General features: G+C 34.7%; 1 protein-coding gene, 1 long non-coding RNA gene and 1 other non-coding gene across 3 annotated transcripts; 2 read left to right on the forward strand and 1 right to left on the reverse strand.

The window, feature by feature from the left end:
• Positions 1 to 9265: 9265 nt before the first annotated feature.
• On the forward strand, positions 9266 to 9372 carry LOC128281905 (small nucleolar RNA R71). Its single transcript, XR_008272188.1, has one exon. It is a non-coding gene; the product is annotated as a small nucleolar RNA R71 (small nucleolar RNA).
• Positions 9373 to 15043: 5671 nt separating this feature from the next.
• On the forward strand, positions 15044 to 16295 carry LOC108482596 (non-specific lipid-transfer protein 4-like). Its single transcript, XM_017785723.2, has 2 exons — positions 15044 to 15474; positions 16066 to 16295. Exons 1-2 carry the CDS (start codon positions 15126 to 15128, stop codon positions 16080 to 16082), a joined length of 366 nt encoding a protein of 121 aa, XP_017641212.1. The 5' UTR covers positions 15044 to 15125; the 3' UTR covers positions 16083 to 16295.
• Positions 16296 to 17150: 855 nt separating this feature from the next.
• Positions 17151 to 18071, reverse strand: LOC108480968 (uncharacterized). Its single transcript, XR_001870727.2, has 2 exons — positions 17850 to 18071; positions 17151 to 17528 (listed from the first exon to the last, which is right to left on the reverse strand). It is a non-coding gene; the product is annotated as an uncharacterized LOC108480968 (long non-coding RNA).
• Between the last annotated feature and the right edge of the window lie 3519 nt (positions 18072 to 21590).

A 21590-nucleotide genomic window follows, 5' to 3' on the forward strand; every position in this document is an offset into this window, starting at 1 on the left:
ACCACATATATATATCTCATACATATTTCACACTAGCCATTCGGCTTTACCACATATACATATCTCATACATATTATATCTCATACATATTTCATATTAGCCATTCGGCTTTACCACATATACATATCTCATACATATTTCACACTAGCCGTTCGGCTTTACCACACATATATATATTTATCTTGTACGTCAATTTCAGCAATAGCTTATTAGCAACTCAAATAGTTTCATCAATGTTTACAACAAAATCACATATTCACTACAAGATATTTTCCTGAGCAATAGTCACTAAATTATTTATAACTGGAGCTACAAAACTAAAAATCAATTGCCGTTAATTTTACCTGAATATAGACTCATATATCTTCCATCCATAAAATTTTCAGAATTTTAGGTTTGGCCAATCAATACCATATTTTTCTTAAAGTTTCCCCTATTTCACTGTTTGACTAATCTGACCAATCTTCACTACAAATCAAATTTCTCATTTTACAGAATTCAAAATATGTTCTATTTGATTTCATTTGAAACTAGACTCATTAAGGAGTCTAAGCATATAAAGTTTATCTTATAACTATTTTTGTACAAATTATAATGATTTTGTAAAAACAGAATAGGGATTTGAGTCATTCGACATTGTCTCACGAACTTTAAATATCTCTTTATAGGAAATTTCTTTGCTTACACGGTCTCTTTTATAAGAAACTAGACTAATTAAGATTTGATTACATATTTTATTCAGCCTATAATTCCACACCAACAATTTATAGTGATTTTCTAAAATCACATTACTGTTGCTTGTCTGAGCAAATTATTACAATTTGCTCTTAAATTTCAAGTCTAAACACTTATGAACTTACCATTTGAGTTTAAGACATATCATGGCCACATCATATCTTATTAAATCAACTCATTATGTCCTATTATGATTGAATTTACTCAATGTTTAATCACTTAAAACTTACCTCGGAAGTGGTCGACGACTAGGTATCCACGGCTATTCGTTTACTTTCTCTTTTCCCCTATCCGACTTTGATCCTCTTTGCTCTTAAGCTTAAGTTAAACAATAGATTTGCTTAAGTACTTAACTAATATTATTCACTTAACAATCACATTTGGCAATCACATATCATTTAATCTATATCTAAAACAATAGATTTCAATATGTATCATATTTAATAAAACATGCCATGACTCGATTTCATGCTTATTTAATTTATATCTAATTCACATTCACAAGCAAGGTGTCACTTAATTTATCATGCTTCCTTATACATGAATTTAATCATATTGCCGAATGTCCTTATGTGTACATGGTACATACATAAGGCATATATATATATATATACCTATATATGACCATTACAATTTAAACATTTAATCATAATCGGCAAGCTTTATTTCAACTATTTAAGGTGCAAACATCAATTAACAAACAAACATTATCAACCCATTTTTATTACACGTTTTCCCCAACTTAACATCCCCAAGTTATCAAACTTTAACAAGTTTAAAACTCATCTAATGACCATTTATAAACTAAGGCATCAACCATTCAAATTCAACTCATCACAACATGGCCGAATACACATTTCTCCTACTTCCATTCTAAATAAAAGTTTATCAAGCTTCCATCTTCATTTAACTATGTACCATTTAGAACTATCAATACTTTACACCCTTTAACAAATTATAATCAATTGCCAAATGCATCTTTGACAATTTAAACCACGCAACTCAAATTCTTACAATTTAAGCTTAGAAATTTCTATTCATGTAAATTTTAGCAACATGGAGTCCATTAAACACTCCAAAATTCCATTTGAACAACAATTGTTCAACCTTCTAGCATAATTTCAATCTGGACAACAAGCATTATTTAACATTTAGGCTATTTTATTAGACCATCCGAATAGCTTAATTAACACCAATTTAAAGCCCCTTGAACAATGAATTAAACCCATTCGATTAGCAACAAAAACTAATATTTAACAACCATTGTTTTCTTTTATTTCAAACATGCAGACCAATTCCTCCACATATTACAAAGACATTCAAATCAGCATTTACATGCTGGAACAATTTGTTTTCAAGTTGCAGTTTCAATGATCATTTATGCATTTAATTGTCAAATTGTTACGTCACTACTAACAACTGAAACTTAGGAAGAATAACATAATATTTTAGCTATTAGACTCAATTTATCAACCCCTAATCGGCATGAAAATAGAACCATTAATTTGTTCAAATTTTGGATAGCATAACGAAGGCACAAAATTGGACAGTAGTAATTTTTACAACTAATCAAAGAGCTTTTCTTTTCTACAACCCGCATTCATGCCTTCCAACCACAATCCATCATCATTTTTCTTTACAACAAAGTTAAAGATAGAGGGGAGCTTAGAAAGCTTACCAACTTAGGATACAACTCTTAAACAAGCTAAATCCTTAGTTTTCTTCAACATGCAAACTGTCTCCATTTTTCTTTTTGTTACAGCCCTCTTCTTTTTCTTCGATGGATTACCGAGTTACTTGAAATTTCAGCTACCTAACTAGCTAAAATCATAGTTTTTTTTCTCCTTCTAGCCATCTTCTAAGCCAAAAATTAAAGCAACCCAACTTTCTTCTTCCTCCCTCAAGTCACGGCAATGGAGGAGCAAGGGTGAGACAACTTTGGTTTCTCTTCCCATTAACTAGTATTTTATTATTTCTCACACAACATTTTAACACAAAATGTTTATAATATGTTTTAACCTATAGCATGGCCGGCCACTACCTAACATTTTAGGTAATTTGATATGCAAGTACAAGCATTTCCTAACATGCATTAATAGATCCTTATAGATTAACCTATCACATTTCAAAAGTGTCACATATAAGTCCTATTTAATAAAATTCACTTTCAATTAACAAAATTCAAACATGCAATTTTCTCACATGCATATATACATATAATAAGCATTAAGTATGACGGTTAATTATTTTTATGACTCAGTTTTGTGGTCCCGAAACCACTTTCCGACTAGGGTCACATTAGGGGTATCACACATTCCCCTTAGGTATTTAGGGGATTTAGTTCATAACTAAAAAGGAAAACATCTCAGAAGAATAATGAATACAAAACATAAAGAAAACCTAAAACTCCTGAAGGGAAATTGAGGGGAGATCTTCAGTCTTGACGGCGACTCCAGCTTCTAAGATGGACCAATCGGCTTCCCTTGAGCAGTTCCCTGCCTCCTTCTTTCTGTGCCCCTTTTCCTCTTCCTTTAGGGCATATTTATAGGCTTTAGAATACCTAAAAGCCTTAAAATTAGCCTTTTCCGAATTGGACTCAACTTGGGCTCGGCAGGGACACGCCCGTGTGAGTTGTGTTTCGATTCTGCCAGATTGACACGGCCGTGTAGTATGCCCGTGTGAGGAAGTCCAAGCCGTGTTGATTTCGTACTTTGGCCCATTTTCTCCATTTTTGGCTCGTTTCTCGTTCCTTTCACTCTTCTATGCTCACCTAAGTATAAAACATGAAATTAAGGCATTAGGAGCATTGAATTCACCAATTCTAAGGAAAAATCATCCATAAAATGTGTTAAGCATGGGGTAAAAATATGTATAAATTACGGTTTATCAAATACCCCCACACTTAAGCATTTGCTTGTCCTCAAGCAAAATTCTCAACTCATATTCAAAATAAATTCTTCTCAACCTATAATTTCTATCGATAATATCTCAAAATAATCCATAAGTAATCATACATTGAAAATTCAACTAAAAGAACATCAAAGTTTCAAACATTCCAAGTTGAGTATTTAATCATGCAAAACTTTAGGCATCTCCCCTTATCTAAGTGGTTACCTTGATTCGGAATCTCACGGAGTTTAACATCCTCACTAAAGATTCACTCAAATCACTCAAAGTGTTTAAGGACAATGGAAGTAGCACTCATCAGTCAATATGAAAAGTTATTACCATAGGCTTGCATGAAAATCACATCTCCACCACTATAATTTGAGATGATCCATCAATCAAAAGGTCTTTAGAGGGTTGTAACGTGGCTTTGGTTAGGGGGTGTGGTCACAAGCTGAAAGAGACGGTTAGAATCGAGATTGAATTGGAAAATCACTTAACTAGAAAAAGATTTAATCATCACTTGCTACAACAAAGCTTCTTCTCAGAATATCGAATTTAAATACTTAAGCTCAAAAACAAAAAATTACTACTAATGTGTATACACAGTTTTTATTTATTTATTTTAAGAACAAGTTAAATAACATAGACTAACTATTAAGAACAAGATATAGCTGAGTAACTATTTCAATTCAAATCTCGACAAAAATAGGGATCAAATTAATTTAGGGGATTTCAACAATAATGGGTTAAGGGTTAATATTAAGGGTAATACAAGAAATGGCTTGTTAGCTCAACGGGGTCTACTAAGGGTTAATCGTGGAGGTAGGCTTTCCATGACATGAGTGGGTTAATCTTAAGTGCCTTTCTCATTTTGACATATCAAATCAAATAGTGTGGTCTTGACATGCATAATCAAGTAAGTTCTAGAATAACAGTTCAATACTGACGCACTCAAAGTAATAATAAAAGTGAGCATGAAAGAATTAATAGATGCTAAAAAGGCTCAAAAATCTCACAAAATTATGGCTTTTTGATGTTTAAAACTTGTGAATTACAACTCAAAGTAATACCTAAACTTTGGAGAAACAACCTAAAATTTTAAATTTTTAAAAATCAACTTATTATGCTTGATTCTCTAATGTCTTAAAGTTTAAACAATCAATGCATAAGTGCCTATGTTTTAATTCAAGATATATCAATAAAAATCATAAATCAATCAAAATTTATCCTAAATATGATATGAGAGCTTTTCAAGAGAACAAGGCAGTCATTCAAGGATTTTTCTGATAGTAAAATGAATACCCCCACACTTAAAATGTGCATTGTCCTTAATGTACAAAGATAGATATAAGAATATAAAAATAAGATAGGGAGAGGAGTGAAACTTCCTGGGTGATGAATGAATTTCCTTGAACTGGAGTTTTGGAGAATAGTCGGCGTGAGGGTGGAGGAGGATACTCCGGCAGTGGTAGAGGTTTATTAGCCATAAGTCCTGCGCCAAAAGAATATTATATCTGAAGTTGGTTATGATCGTGGTCGAGCAGGACATGGTAGTCGTGGAAAACCTTTTCTAGTGGAGTTTCGAGTTCCTCAATAATAGTGAGCTGTGTAGCTATTTATAACTATGATAGAATCAGGAACTCTTTTAGGAAATATATAAAGAAGGGTAAGTACTCAATAGGAATTAGCCAAAATTAAAAATTGTAAAATAATAATTATAAGTCCTAATAAAAATAAGGTGAAAGAAAAATAAAAAGTAGTCTTAAAATAAAATAAAATAATAAATAAATGTTTTTAAACATCTTCATCGCTAAATGGTTCGTGAGGTGGGGGTGGCGATGAGATATGAAGGTGCTGATATATCTACTGTAATTTAGAATCAATGTTGTCAAATCGTTGAAAACACTGCTGCGCGAATTGAGTGAGGCGCTCAGAAATGTCAGCATATGAAGCCGCCGCATGAATTGAACGAGAGGGTGGTGGTGACTGAGATGATGGGTCCTCGTGTTGTGGGGGGACATCATCAGTAATGTCCTCAGGGGCTCCTCCTCGGTAGATTGGGCGAGACGATATTGAGGAGGGTAGGTTCGTCGGCGCTTGTCGATCATCATCATGCTAAGCTTACTCGAGATGCCTTGCTGAGACATCTGGCCAATGAGGGTTAATGATGATTCTTGGGCTGCGGTGCTGAGAAGGCTGAAGTGTCGAGCCAACCGAGTAACATAGGGGCCAATGGAGATGACCCCCTTCCTATACCACTCTGTCTGGTATTGAATGGTGAGGGCAATAAAATATGCAAGGTCGATGACGTGCCCGTGAGACATACACCATAGAAAGTAGGTGTCGTGAGTGTTGGCGACGCCAGTGCTCTCTCGCCTTCCTGTAATCGTGTGAGAAAAAATGGCGTGAAGGTACCTCAGAGATGGAGGGAGAACCGATGCCTTGGAGCAGCTAGGATTATAGGTGGCTGCACCTGGTACTAGTGCGTCCCAACAACGTGAAGGAGAACGATAGATATGGCTGTTGAGAGTATCTAAGTCATTCTCTTCCATGAATTCCTCTGTATATAAGCCTAGTGCCGTACCAAATTCTGGGACGCTGAGCTGGCAGACTAATCTGCCTAGGTGAAATTGCACCGTGCCGGGATCATTGTAGTTTATCATCACGGTCTGAAGATGAAATGTGGAGCATAATTCCATCCTGAGCTCGAGATATGTCAGCTCGATGATCCCAAAGAAAAGCTCCCAAGGGTTGGTGGTTAAGAGGGCCCAAATCGCATCAGCCAACTGAACTTGTTCTACTGCAGCCCAATCAATGCAGCGGCCCGGAATTAAAGGTCGAGCCCGGAGTATTTGTAAAAGTTCTTCTTGAGGCCCGATGGGGAACCTTAGGAAAGAGTGACGAACTTCTGCGGTAGGACCCGAAGAAGATGACACTCCCTTCATTTTCTTTGAAGTAGGGACAACAGTTTTTTTTCCTCGTGAAGACGACATTGTATATGCTAGAGAAGAGAGGTTGGGTGTCGAAAATACAGTTGAAAGCGGAGCACGGGCGTTGTGGGGAGGGAGTGTGGACTTGCAGCACTAGGGTTAGGGTTTTTTGGGTGAAGAAGACAATGAATAGGGCAGCCTATTTATAGATTTTGGGGCACACAGCCAGGGAACAAGCCCGTGTTCCCCAATTTTTGCCCGTATGACTCGTAAATTTTGAATTTGGTTTCGTCTGACTTTTAGTCCACGCCCGTGTTCCTTGGGCGTGTGGGTGCACACAGCCGTGTCGCACGACTGTGCCTGGCTTTGTTCGCTTCTCCCACACTGGTGTATCTAGGCCCACGCCCGTGTTCATTTAACAAGTTCGACCACGGGTTCTAGACACGGGCGTGTCGCACGCCCATGTTGTTTTGGCATGTTCTTCCACGGCCATGTCGCAAGGCCGTGATGATTTATTGTAGCCCGTGTTTCGGGAAATTTTTGCCCTGTTTCCACACGGCTTAAGGCACGCCCGTGTGCTAGGCCATGTCTGTGTGGGAAATCTGTGTTCAAGAGCTCCATTAGTAAGTTAGGTGTTAAACACTAAAATTTAAAGAAGTTAATATAGTTAGTGCTCGGGTTGCCTCCCGAGAAGCGCTTATTTATAGTCTAAGCTCGACTTACCTCTCCATTGAATGGTCATGGTGGTTCGAGGAGTTTATACTCCTCATTCCTGCTATCATTCTCATCAAAATAAGGTTTTAGACAGGTGTTGTTTACCTTAAAAGTACCGAACTTAGGATGACTTACCTCGACTGTACCGAATGGGAAAATGCTAAGTACCGTAAGAGGGCTTTCTTCGTTCGGTGTGGTAGTGATAATGTGAGGATCTGCGACATCTAATAAGACTTTATCTCCAACCTTAAGATGATGTGGGAAGGTGTTGAGCTCGTTCTGGTGTAGTTTTGGTTTATCATGTGTTCTCGGTTTATGCATCTGACATTCATCTAGGTCCTCGATTTGTAGCCTTCAATCTTCATTAATAGGTCCTTTACTATTGCTTGAGAATGACTCATGTGCTTCCTTCAGACTCATTTCCTGTAAAGTAGGTTGTACCATATTGTCAATTTTAGTAGAATGGTTTAGACGATCACCTTCAATTTCCAATGTGGCGTCAGAATTGCGAGCTTGAAGGGTGATTGTTTCGTCTTCCACACGGAGTGTTAGCTCACCTGTGCCAACATCAATAATTGTTTTAGCAGTTGCTAAAAAGGGCCGTCCTAAAATCAGAGGAGTGTTGCTATCCTCCTCTATGTCTAGAACAATGAAGTCAATGGGAAATATAAATTTATCGATTTTAACTAGCACATCTTCAATAATACCCCTAGAAAATCTTATAGTTTTATCTGCTAATTGAATGCTCATCCTAGTCTGTTTGGGTTTCTCAAGACCTAGTTGTTTGAACATTTTGTAGGGCATGACGTTAATACTAGCCCCTAAATCAGCTAATGCATTATTAACATCTAAACTCCCAATTAAATAAGGAATCGTAAAACTCCCTAGATCTTTTAGTTTGTTGGGTAATTTATTCTGTAGAATAGTTGAGCAAATTGCGTTTAGCTCCACATGTGATGCCTGGTCCAACTTCTGTTTATTTACTAAAAGCTCCTTTAAAAATTTCATTGCGTTTGGCATCTGCGATAGAGCTTCAATAAACGGTAAGCAATATGTAATTTTTTTAAGAGTTTAAGGAATTTACCAAATTGTTCATTTGAGCGGTCTTTCCTTGTCGCGTTGGGGTATGGCATACGAGGTTTGTATTCGAAATTCACTTGTTTTTATTATGACCTACCTCACCTTGATCTCTGCTCACCATAATTTCTTGCCTTGGTTCTGGCTCAGGCTCAGCGAATCCTTCTTCATCTTGAACATTAATCACGTTGAGCTGTTCCCTTGGGTTGGGTTTAGTATTACTTGGCAAGCTACCTTGTGGTCGTTCGAATATTAGTTTGGAAAGCTAGCCGATCTGAGTTTCGAGCCCTTAGGTCGACGCTTGTTGATTTTTAAGTGCTGTCTCGATGTTCTGGAAATGGGTTTCTAACACCGAGATAAATTTAGACAGCATCTCTTCAAGGTTCGGTTTCTTTTCCTGCTGATAGGGTGGTTATTGAAAACCCGGAGGATATTGTGGTCTTTGATTTCCTTGACTGCCCCACGAGAAATTGGGATGGTTCCTCCAACCTGCATTATAAGTGTTACTATATGGGTTATTTTGGGATCTAGAGTTATTGTTACCCATATATTGGACTTGTTCCTCCTCGATGCTAGGGTTGAAGGGTTGATACTCTGTGCATGTTCCTCCTCCATTCATCTCGCACCTCATTACTGGATGTACCTGAGTAAAACCAAGTAAACCATCAATCTTTTTATTTAGAAGTTCTACCTGGTTTGACAGCATAATAACCGAATCGACGTTATAAACGCTTACTGTTTTAGTTGGCTTAGTCCTCATGACTTGCCACTGATAGTTATTTAGTGACATCTCTTCAATAAACTCATAAGCATTTTCAAGTGTTTTATTATTTATGGTTCCGCCAGCAGCTGCGTCAACCATTTGTCGAGTCGAAGGATTCAGACCATTACAGAATGTTTGAACCTGTAGCCAAAGCGGTAACCCATGATGAGGGCACCTTCTTAGTAAGTCTTTGTATCTCTCCCATGCATCGTAAAGAGTTTCTAAGTCCTTCTGTACAAACGAAGATATATCATTACGTAATTTGGCTGTTTTAGCCGGCAAAAATATTTTAATAGAAATTTTTCAGTCATTTGTTCCCAAGTAGTGATTGACCTCGTGGTAACGAGTTCAACCACTATTTAGCTTTGTTTCTCAATGAAAAAGGGAATAATCGAAGACGAGTGTCATCGTCAGAAACGCCATTAATTTTAAATGTATCATAGAATTCCACGAAATTTGCCAAGTGAGTGTTCGAATCCTCATCCTGCAAACCATCAAACTGAATAAATTGCTGTATCATTTGAATAGTGTTAGGTTTTAGTTCATAATTATTTGCAACTATACTTGACTCAGTTCTTATTAAATTAGGTTTAGCATAATCATACATAGTACGAGGAGTAGGATTTTGATTTGCTAGTTCAACGTGTATCGCAGGAGGTAGCTGATTGTCTTAGTTTTCAGCCATCTCTTCGGTTGGGGGTTGAGTATCGTCCTCTTGCTTGTTCTCTGTGTATCTTAAGCTTCGCCTTATTTCTCTTTGGTTTCTGCGAGCTGTGTGATTGATTTCTTCGTCAAAAAGTAGTGGTCCTGACGGGTTTCTTCTAGTCATAAACTATAAAAACCTGCCAAGAGAAAGAAAAAGTAAATTAATAAATAATAATAAAATTAAAATTAAAATTAATTTGCAAAAAAACAAATGGCTAAAGTAATAAAAATTGAGCGTTCCTAATATCTTAGTTCTCCGGCAACGGCGCCAAAAACTTGATCCCGATTTTCGTGTGACAAGTTTTAAATATTTATAAAGAATCGTTCTTGAAACTAACTATTATCACGATGTAGGCAAGTGTACCTATCGAACAGTAGTATAGTTTTAGCAAGACTAGATTGTCGAACCCAAAGGAACTAAAAGTACTAGTAATGACTGTCCTTTTATTATCTAGCCTAAGAATAAGGGGGTTTTTGTTTTAACTGACTAATTATCTAAACTAAGAATTCGTAGAAAGTAGAATTGGGGGATTACTTTTGGAAAAAGATTGAATTAAGACAATACCTAAGGAAAAATCCACCTAGACATTACTTGTTATTCTGGCTCCGAATCGGATGATTTATTCATTTAACTTGTCCTGTAGAGATCTCTAAGTTATGTTATTATCCCTATTCAGGACTAATAACATCTAATCCCTAGATTAAATAATTGAGACTTTTCTCTAATTAACACCCTAGGGTTGCATTAACTCGATCTATGGATCCCCTTATTAGGTTTCACCCTAATTCGGAAAAATCTTGTCACCCTATGTCTAGGCGCGCAATCAACTCTGTTTAATTATGACAAGTGTACTCTTAGACAGGTTTTCGTGTGACAGGTTTTAAATATTTATAAAGAATAGTTCTTGAAACTAACTATTATCACGATGTAGGCAAGTGTACCTATCGAACAGTAGTATAGTTTTAGCAAGACTAGATTGTCGAACCCAAAGGAACTAAAAGTACTAGTAATGACTGTCTTTTTATTATCTAGCCTAAGAATAAGGGGGTTTTTGTTTTAACTAACTAATTATCTAAACTAAGAATTCGTAGAAAGTAGAATTGGGGGATTACTTTTGGAAAAAGATTGAATTAAGACAATACCTAAAGAAAAATCCACCTAGGCATTACTTGTTATTCTGGCTCCGAATCGGACGATTTATTCATTTAACTTGTCCTGTAGAGATCCCTAAGTTATGTTATTATCCCTATTCAGGACTAATAACATCTAATCCCTAGATTAAATAATTGAGACTTTTCTCTAATTAACACCCTAGGGTTGCATTAACTCGATCTATGGATCCCCTTATTAGGTTTCACTCTAATTCGGCAAAATCTTGTCACCCTATATTTAGGCGCGTAATCAACTCTGTTTAATTATGACAAGTGTACTCTTAGACAGGGTCTATTCCTCCTCTGAATAAGAGCTTATCTTGAATCAGTATCCTGGGATATCAAAACAAGAATTAAGAACACATAATTAAGAGCAAGTTAAATATTTATCATACAATTTAGAAAATAATAACAAGATTCGTCTTAGGTTTCATTCCCCTTAGGTATTTAGAGGATTTAGTTCATAACTAAAAAGGAAAACATCTCAGAAGAATAATGAATGCAAAACATAAAGAAAACCCAAAACTCCTGAAGGGAAATTGAGGGGAGATCTTCAGTCTTGATGGTGACTCTGGCTTCTGAGATGGATCAATCAGCTTCCCTTGAGCAATTCCCTACCTCCTTCTCTCTGTGCCCCTTTTCCTCTTCCTTTAGAGCGTATTTATAGGCTTTAGAATGCCTAAAAGCCCTCAAAATTAGCCTTTTCCGAGTTGGACTCAACTTGGGCTCAGTAGGGACACGCCCGTATGACATGCCTGTGTGAGTTGTGTTTCGATTCTGCCAGATTGACACGGCCGTGTGGTATGCCCGTGTGAGGAAGTCTAGGTCATGTTGATTTCGTACTTTGGCCCATTTCCTCCGTTTTTGGCTCGTTTCTCGTTCCTTTCGCTCTTCTATACTCACTTAAGTATAAAACATGAAATTAAGGCATTAGAAGCATCGAATTCACCAATTCTAAGGAAAAATCATCCATAAAATGTGTTAAGTATGGGGTAAAAATATGTATAAATTACGGTTTATCATGATACATGACCTTGGTACATAGTCATGTGTCCCTTGGGGTAGCCCTTCGAATTTAAGTCAGTATACCCTACAGGTTTGGCACGGCCTAGACACACAGGCGTCTGTACTGGCCGTGTGTGGCACACGGGCTGGCACATGGGCGTGTGGCCGGCCGTGTGACCCAATTCAGTAACCTCTCCAGTTTTCCCATACCATGGCACACGGGCCTGTCTCCGACCGTGTGGGGCAAGTCAGAATGTATGCCCTGTTTTCACACAGCCTGTGATACGGGCGTGTCTAGTGGCCATGTGAGGCACAGTTTACATGCTTCTTAACATCCTTACTCTTTCAAAAACTTAACATGTAGAGTTATCAGACTTACCAGGAGGTGGCACATCCATTGATAAATTCAAAAACGTTAGCTTCCAGCTTAATAAAGGAAAAGAGAACATACAATTTAAGAACAAGGACCAATGAGTAATATTGAAGAAAGAAAAAAACCATCTAGACGATCCCTTCTCACCATATATATATACCACCCAGTACCTCTTAATGAATCTTGACAAGTATCAAATGCATACAAAAGTTGTCCTTTTAATAAGCTACAAAAGTCAGAGAAAATATAAAAAAAATCTGATGTCGATGTTATTTGACCAGTCAATCCCTTCAGTTGACTCCCAACCAATCACGTTACAAAACCCATTTTGCACATCATTTGAGTAAACTTGGCATACTACACCTATTAACGATAACTCATATATGGCATGGCCTTAAAGGCACTTTAATTCTCTACAGCTTCCTCATATGCTTGATAGGCATGTTATACTCAACCAGAACTTTCGAGGCATACTCTTAGTTTGTCATACTCCTTCAATTGAAGAATACTATGAGAATTAAATCCAGAGAACTTCTATAGGCAGGTATGTGCCAAACATTAGTTCGCTAGAAGCTTATAAATTTGGGGACTAACTATTAGAGTGCGCCAAAATAGACAATTTCACATCTACACGCCTTCTCGAATCTGCCAAATCTGGGGTGTGACATAAATACCTTTTAATGTATTTTTAATGTGTTAGAAAACTTTTATTTTAGCATTTTTAGTGAATTTAGGAATTTAGTGTATTATGTTTTCTAAAAAAATTATTTTTAAATAAAAACTAATCTAAAATGAAAGAAATATGGACAAGTCGAGTCGATCTGGGTGTACCTTTCTTAAATTGAGTCAAGCTTGGGCAAAAAAATGTAAGCCCAATTTTTTGGCTAGGCCAAGCTCAAACTTGAAAAATTGGTCTAAGTATCTTGCTAGAATCCAATTCAAATCCGATTCAACCCATGATCACCTCTATAAATAACGTTGTTTTTTAAGAAACAAGTAGTTGCTAATAACTTCTGTGATTGCTTACATATACAACCACTTTGAGCACTATCAAATTTTTTGTTTCCCTAGAGCTCAAAATTATATATCGGCAAAGCCAAACATTTACACCACCATCTACAATAAGTTTATTTCTCGATGAAGATCGCTTTATAAATTTCTCCTCAACTAAAGAAAAATTGTTATATGTAACAACCATGCGAAGTCAACCAACCTCAACCGAGGAAGAGAACAAGAAAGAGCTCACACATATGATCAAAAGCTATACCTTGCCTAAAGGGCGCACACCTCACCTCACGCTGCATGAGCATCGTGCTTAGGCTAAATCTTGCATCAAGACCCATCTCCTACATGTTTCGCTCATATATAGCTATTAGGACCTACACGGGGACTCCATAGTAAAACAACAAATCCTCTAATCACATTGAAGTCCACATGCAGGATGGCCCACAATGACTCAACTATTAACATCCTTCAGCAAAACACTTATCCAAGGGAACCACATCAAGCCCTCAGCTATATAAACATTCTGTATTGTATAGATGACTCCAATACATTACTTGACATATCAAAACTCTATCAAGCATTCTCTAGAACCTTCTATTCCTCTCCAATCCCACAAGAGCAACATTAATAGACTCTTTGCACCTTTGTATAATTCCTCATCAACCTTCATCACTAAATCTTATATCAACAATTCAAATAAATTTTTTTGGTGCAGATAGATATACCTGTAGACTGTACATTGCTCTCTTCATATATCTGACCCCTCTATTCTCAATATTTGATTAAAAATATTCAAGCAAAGCTTTTAAAAATATCATATAATATTGTTGGTAAAATCAAAACTCTTATAATTAAAAAATTTAAACAATGGTCAGACCTTTCACTATAATATTTTGTCAAGAAAATAATATCAACCTCAAGACTACAAATGTGGTAATATTGAACAATATATATTCTCTTAATAATTTATAAAATAAATATTTTATTTTTAATAGTAAAAATATATTAAATTTACTAAAAAGTATAAAATGAAGCAAATAGTAAATTTTGTAATAAGATATGTTTTTTAATTGGAGTGTGTTTCGGATAATAATGACTAATAATTGGGTTGTAATCCAATTTGCTTGACACTTGATTTAATTTCACTAAATATATGTTGTTTTTATTATTTTCTGCTTTGATTTTCATTGATCATGCATGGTGTTGATATTTAAGAAACAATTAGGATATGAAAGCATATAGGAGAGCACATACGTCATGTATATGCTTTTCTTATTGAGATCATGTCATATCCAGCAGTAGGTTAATAAGTTTAAGCCACGTATAGTCTATTATATTTCAATATATCATAGTGGAGCAAATTATTGAAAGTCTCCAAGCATGCCAAAAAGATAACGGAAACCCTTTGATGCATATGTTCACACTGCCACCTACCCTAAGGCAATCTGAAGAAGAGAACATGCCAGAAAAAAATTAACAAAAAGCAAAGGAAATAGCATCCTACTTATGAACCAAAATCTACCAAAGTAACAAGCGATGGATCCTTTCAGTGGGAACATTCAACTAATCATTACATCTTGAATAACCTAAGGGAAGAAGAAGACACAAAATGCTTCCACGTAAGTCTCCCACAACCACCGCACTAAACCCAAATTTCACCACCCCACGGGCCGAAACCCTTTTTATTTATTTATTAAAATGTGTGTATAAATATGCATTGGTGGAGGTCAGCAAAAGCAGTGTGGAAAAAGAGTGAGTTTCGCGGAGTGTAACAGAGATGGCTTTGAGCTTGAAACCTTATTGTCTCGTTGTTTTGTTTTTGTTTTGGATAAGTTTGAATGCACTGGTCAGTGATGTAGGTGCAGCAGGAGAGTGCGGGAGGACCCCAATCAGGTCGGCTGCAGCAAGCTTAAGCCCATGCCTGGGAGCGGCTCGGAATGCAAGGGCAAAAGTTCCTCCAGCTTGCTGCGCCAAGGTGGGTGCCTTACTCAGGACTTCTCCAAGGTGCCTTTGTGCTATTTTGCTATCACCATTGGCAAAGCAGGCCGGGATCATGCCTGGGATTGCTATTGCCATTCCCAAAAAATGCAATATTAGGAACAGGCAAGCTGGCAAAAAATGTGGAAGTAAGTACACTACCCCATTCTCTTTTATCTTTTGAAAGTGGTGTTTAACTTGACCAAACATTTACATAAATTAATGCCATGTTTTGGGCTCAAGACTGGCAAATAACAATGGCCATTGTGCATGTGCATGTTTCCTTTTGGGCTTGGTTTTGAAGATTAAAGGTATAAACGTAAAGCCCTAAAGTGATTAGCACAAGCTCGGCAACCCCAGAACATCAAGACCAAGTTGACTGGTCCAAGACATTCTCATTTTTAAATGGGCTTTAGCTTTTTTCCCCTTATAAAATCAACTAGACTAGAATTCATACCACCCATTTTGGGGGAAAAAATCTTTTTAATGTAATTTGTTAAAAATAAATTAAAATTTAAAAATAATTTGTTAAGTTTATGATTATTTTTACTGCCAATTTTATTACTATAAATAAAAAGAAAAATATATCTTAGTGGATAATATTTTTAGAGTAAATGGCATATATTATTGAAAACTAAGTATTTTATATAGTTGTATTATTTGATATCATTATATATTTTAATTTTAAAAAATTATTCCAATATGTTGAGGCTAACTAGTAAAATTTCGACACTTTTCAGGGTATACAGTCCCATAAGAAAGCAACGATGAAGGAGAATAATGGGTGATTTTGAAGGAGGGAGAGGCTGAGAGCTATGAATAAAGTATTGGTGCATGGTTACTTGGTGATTCATATATTAGTTTTAATGTAATGTTGAGAATTTGTGTAAGATGTGGAGGTTACTTCAAGACCTACGTGTTCTTTTGTGTACCTTCACCTTTACATAATAATAGTCCTTCTAAAGACAAACCCTCTCTCTCTCCATCAATGCAAACCATAATAATAATTTGTTACTACTAGAATATATTTGCCATTAGATTAATTATTTTGGATTAAATTGTAAAGTTAAAATTTGAAAGTTAAAATATATTCTAAATTTTTATATTTGAAATTTAATGATTATATTTTTATTTTTAAGAATTTAGTCATTTTATTTTTTAGATTTAGTTATTAACACCGTTATTTTTTTTGGTTAAATTCTCTAATGTGACATATTGAAATTAAAAAAAAGAACACTCACTTGTATCCATGTAACAAAAAAGAAAATATTATAATGGACTTGAATGTAATACATAATTTTAATGATATTAATAATTTTATAAATTCACTCAATATTTTAATCAAAATAAAATATTTAGATTAACTAATGACATTATAAAAATTGAAATATCAAATTATATAAAAATAAAAATTATATTTTAAAATTAAACATAATATAAGGACCGAAATTAAAATTTAACAATTATTAAAAAGACATAAAAAAAGTGTCTATTTGGACAGGTGTTAAATAACAAATGCCTCACAACATTTTTATCCCTTTTAAAGAGTGAATTTAGTAACAATCTTAACTCATAAATGAACGTACAGATCAACACCTTTAAATATATAAATTAAAGTTAAAAATTTGAATAAATCAAGTATGAATTTGCAATTAAACATGCTGATCAAACCGTATAAATGCATCATTTAAAATAAAAATTATAATTTAATAAATATAATTTTTCATAATATATATAAAAGATATTATGTAGAAATAAAAACTAAAAGATAACTGTAATTAGCCCATTTCGCACGGGCTTATACAAAACTAAATTAAAAAAATAATAATAAAAACATAATAAAATCCAATAAATGTTCATAGTCCAAATTGACATTTAACCCACATACAATTGAAGCTCAAATTTTAAACTCATTTTACAATAAGGGCCAAACCTAAATTAAATCTAACCCAATACCCAAAAAATTAATTCCCCAATAGGCCCAATCCCAAAATTAGCCTAAATGGCCCAGATTTTCTGTGCCAGAAATTGGAACCCTAGCGAACTTTCCTCGCGCCGCAAGTAGCCACCAGTGACCTTCACAACGGCCTCCAACCGTCCGATTTCAAGGCAGATAGAGCCCAAACAGTGAAGCTTTTGGAAAGCCTTCGCATCACACCCCACGAACGGCCTCGCTACGTCTGCAACACCACGGCCTCCTTACCTGCAAAAACAGAATAACAACACTAACAATCACAACTCATGGACAGCAAAAGGAGAATAGCAGAAGGATCTAGGGGTTTTTCCTTTTATTTTCTTTTTTTTTTATTTTTCCTGATTCGGTTATAAAAGAGAACCGATTGTAATCTAGGGGGGATCTTTTTTTTTCCTTTTTCACATTTACACATATTGAATATCAGAGAAAACAATAAAAAATTATCAAGAGGTGATTTCCATTTTTCTTTGCTAAACTTTCTTCAAGTTCTTTTATTTTTCTTATTTTCTTTTGACATAAGAAACTAAAGAGGAGGAAGAGGAGGTTCACCTGATTCCTGGCGGTCGCGAAGACGCTGGAGATTCCTCTTTCGTCAAGATCGGGCCCAAAGGAATCACCTCTATTCTCCCTTCGGCGTGCTTTTGTGATGCTGTTGAACAGGGGAAAATGAGAGAATGTCTTAAGAGTTTTTTTTTTGGTTTTTTTTAGCAAAGGTTAAAAATGTTTTTTAAAACAAAAATGGTTTTGATTTAAGTGATAATTCAAATGGTGCAGTGTAAGTGGGGGAGATCCACGTGGGCAAGCCTGATCCATAGGCTGGATCCATGCTTTGGCACTTCAAATGGTCAATTTACGCGGATGGTCCCTTACCTTCGCGCTAAATTTTTAATTGGTCCTTATTCACATTTTATTTGTTTCAAATTTTTTTTCTTAGAATTTACGTGGCATATTGATATTTGGAGCATTTACCTTTTTCAATCCTTTCACATTCGCGCGCACTCCATTTTAGTCCCTATTTCGGTTTCAAAAGCTTATTTTATTTATTAATTAACCCTTTTAGTTTGATTTTGTTTCAATTAAGATCTTTTTCTCATTTTAATTTGTATAGTTCATTTTTTTAAAATTCATTTGGCATTCATCTTTTATTTTTTTATACATTTTAAATTACTTTAATAAATTTATTTTATTTTTTAAATCATTATTGTAAAGTTTTTATATCATGTCACTTTAACATTTTGTATAATATTTTTCTTAATGTTTTGTATATTATTATATATATGATTCATGATAGAATTCCCTGTATATTATTAATTTTATATTATTTTATACATGTGATTTCTTTTAAACCCATCCTCTATTTTGTTATGTATGTTTTTGATTATTTGAAGGAGAATCCACATATTTTATGTATCATTTAAACAATTATTATTCACATACTTGGTGCATATATTTGATCATGTTATTTTAAATATATATATTTTTTTAAAAAAGAAATCTATTTGTCTATATAATTATGTTATTAAAATATATTACGTATATAGCTTATGTTAAAATTAATTTAATCTTATAATTTATATTTTAATTCCATGATATTTTGTATAATTTCTATTTGTATTTCTTTTCAAATTTATTATGTACATAACTTATTCTTTAAAAATACATATATTATTATTTCTTTATTTTTAAAATTCTTTCATGTATATGTAGTTTCATTGTATATTGGTGTGTTCTTCTTTCATGTATATTGTTTATTCTCTGTTATTATATTACATTTTCATTATATATTGTTTTATTGATTTTTTTATTATTGTATGTACATTAACACCTTTAAATATATAGGTTTTGTTTTTAAAAATATTCTTGCATGTTATTAGCTCCAAATGTCTTCTTTCACAATATTTATTTTCATATTCATTTTCATATTCTTAGTTTTATTTTATATATCGCATCCTTTCAAACCCAAACATGTGTTGATTCATTTTGTAAGTTTTCATATATTTAATAGTTTTCAAATTATTTCCAAATTGTTTTGTGTACCATGTGTCGATTTAGTTTTCATGTTATTTTATGTATTATTGTTTTATATTGATTATTAGCCTTTTGCACTATTATTTAAATTATGTTAATTTGCTCTTTTGTTTACTTGTATAATATTTCGTATAGTAATCCATGTTTGAAACTTTAATTTTTTTCTATATTATTGCATCGTGATTCGAATTTCAATATTTTGGTTGATATTAGTTGTTTCGTTGTTATTTCAAGAAAAATAAAAGCGTTTTGAGCAAATTCTCAATTTTCCTTATTATTCAAAAATTCTGGAATAAGGCAACATCCAATATTTGGGAATTCGAGAAATCGTGCTCAATCGTGCTGGGTATGATTTTTTCGGTGAACTAAATATTTGGAATAACCTTTTATAATGTTAGTGTACGAGTTTTTTGAAAGTCAAAAAATCGATCGTATTCTTGAAGGTATAAAGGATCGTATCCAATCGTGCTAGGTATGATGCTGCATATATTTGAAACGAGAGAATTTTGACAGCTAACTTAAACTATTCACACATTTTAAAGAATCATGCTTTGAAGGATCTTTTTTCTTAAAATCTTTGATATAAGGATAGCATCGGATCAATTTGGTACCAATTTTTGGGCATAATGAGGGTGCTCCCCCTTCCTCATACGTAACTGACTCCCGAACCCATTTTTAAATTTTTGTGGACCGGAATTGTTTTAAAATGTTTTATTGGGTGATCCAATCACACCTAAACAAAAGATTGGTGGCGACTCCACATTTTTGTTTTCAAAAGTCGATCCCTATTGTTTTCAAAATAAAAAGGGTTTCGACAGCTTGGCGACTCCACTGGGGACTGAACAAAGAGAGTCAGGCCAAAACATTGATTATTTGCTGTCCTTTTGTCAAAGAATTGAAAATTTGTTTTGAAAATCATGATTCTTTTAATTGCATTTGTTTGCATGATTGTTTTAGTTTGAGTCTTGTAGAATAATATGGCATTGCATTGCATGACCGCTGTGGTTATACCTGTTAAGTGGGAGTAAGAAGCTATGCTTTCGTGAGGTTTTCACCTCCGTATAGGCTAGTGGATTGCTTCCGGGATACATCCGTACCTAAGATTTCGTGAGATTTTCATCTCCGCATGGTCATAGTGAAATGTATTCCCCTGAACCGAACTCGATTCATATGAGCCTATAATGGGTAAGAATTGAGGAATTTGCTGGTTCAGGTACCCTTTCTCTAGAACTGAGCTACATATAGTGAACCTTGAGAATCCATCTTAAGTAGAACCTTGCCCAAACTTAGTGGTCACCTGAATAGGTACTTTATTTGATATTTATTTCACTTATTCTAACGTGTTTTGTTTTTGTTTTGTTTATAATTGCATTGCATTACATCATCATAGAAAGGAGGTGTTGATTCATATTTGATTGCTAAATAGAACAGTTTGTCATAAAAAAATGAATTTCCTGATAAAGTTGATCATAATACGGTTCTCTAAATTAACGGAAGAAGGCTGACAGTTCGTGGAGAAAAAACAAGTCTTTACCTGAAGATTCAATTCGATAAAGATTGTCCGAGAGCCGTCACATCTCGATTTTCTTAATGGAGCTAATTAACGTCATGAGGATAATGAGTCGTGGCCTGGATCAAGCAAAGAAGAGCTAGTGGAGGCATTTATTGGAGGCTTGTGAGATTTGGATTTCACGAAGAAAAGGGATTGGTGTCTTCGCTTGGAATATGAACACAAGGCCGTATATGTAATCCGTTTTATGTAAAGGAATTTGTTTTCTAGAAAAGTTGTTCTAATGGAATTAAATTCAAAATAAACACTTCTCTTTCTTTTACATTTATTCCATGCATTTGCATTGCATTGTATCATTGCATCATTTGCATTAGATTTTCATAAAAGGGTCCCTAATTAGTTGAAATTATTTCAGTTAATCTGGAAACCGATAAAAACTTACCAACCAAAGGTCGTTATGGTACCCGTGCTAAGACAAAGGATATGGGCCAAAGATTGGAAAAACTTGAACAACTTCAAAGAGAGATGCAAGACCAGTTACAAATACAGATGCAAGAGCAACTAGCGAAGATTAGGCAGGATATGAGAGATCTGGTGCTAGAGTCTCAAAGGAATATGTTGAACCAGTTGTCTCAGTTACTGACAAAGGGGCTTGAAGAAAGAAAAAGTTCCATGATCAATATTGGGAAAGACAATGAGGAGCCTCTAGGTTTCATCCCGAAAAATGCTCAAACATGTCCGCAAGGTGTACC

This window comes from Gossypium arboreum, chromosome 1 (genome assembly GCF_025698485.1).
Source record: "Gossypium arboreum isolate Shixiya-1 chromosome 1, ASM2569848v2, whole genome shotgun sequence".
NCBI classification, from domain to species: domain Eukaryota; kingdom Viridiplantae; phylum Streptophyta; class Magnoliopsida; order Malvales; family Malvaceae; genus Gossypium; species Gossypium arboreum.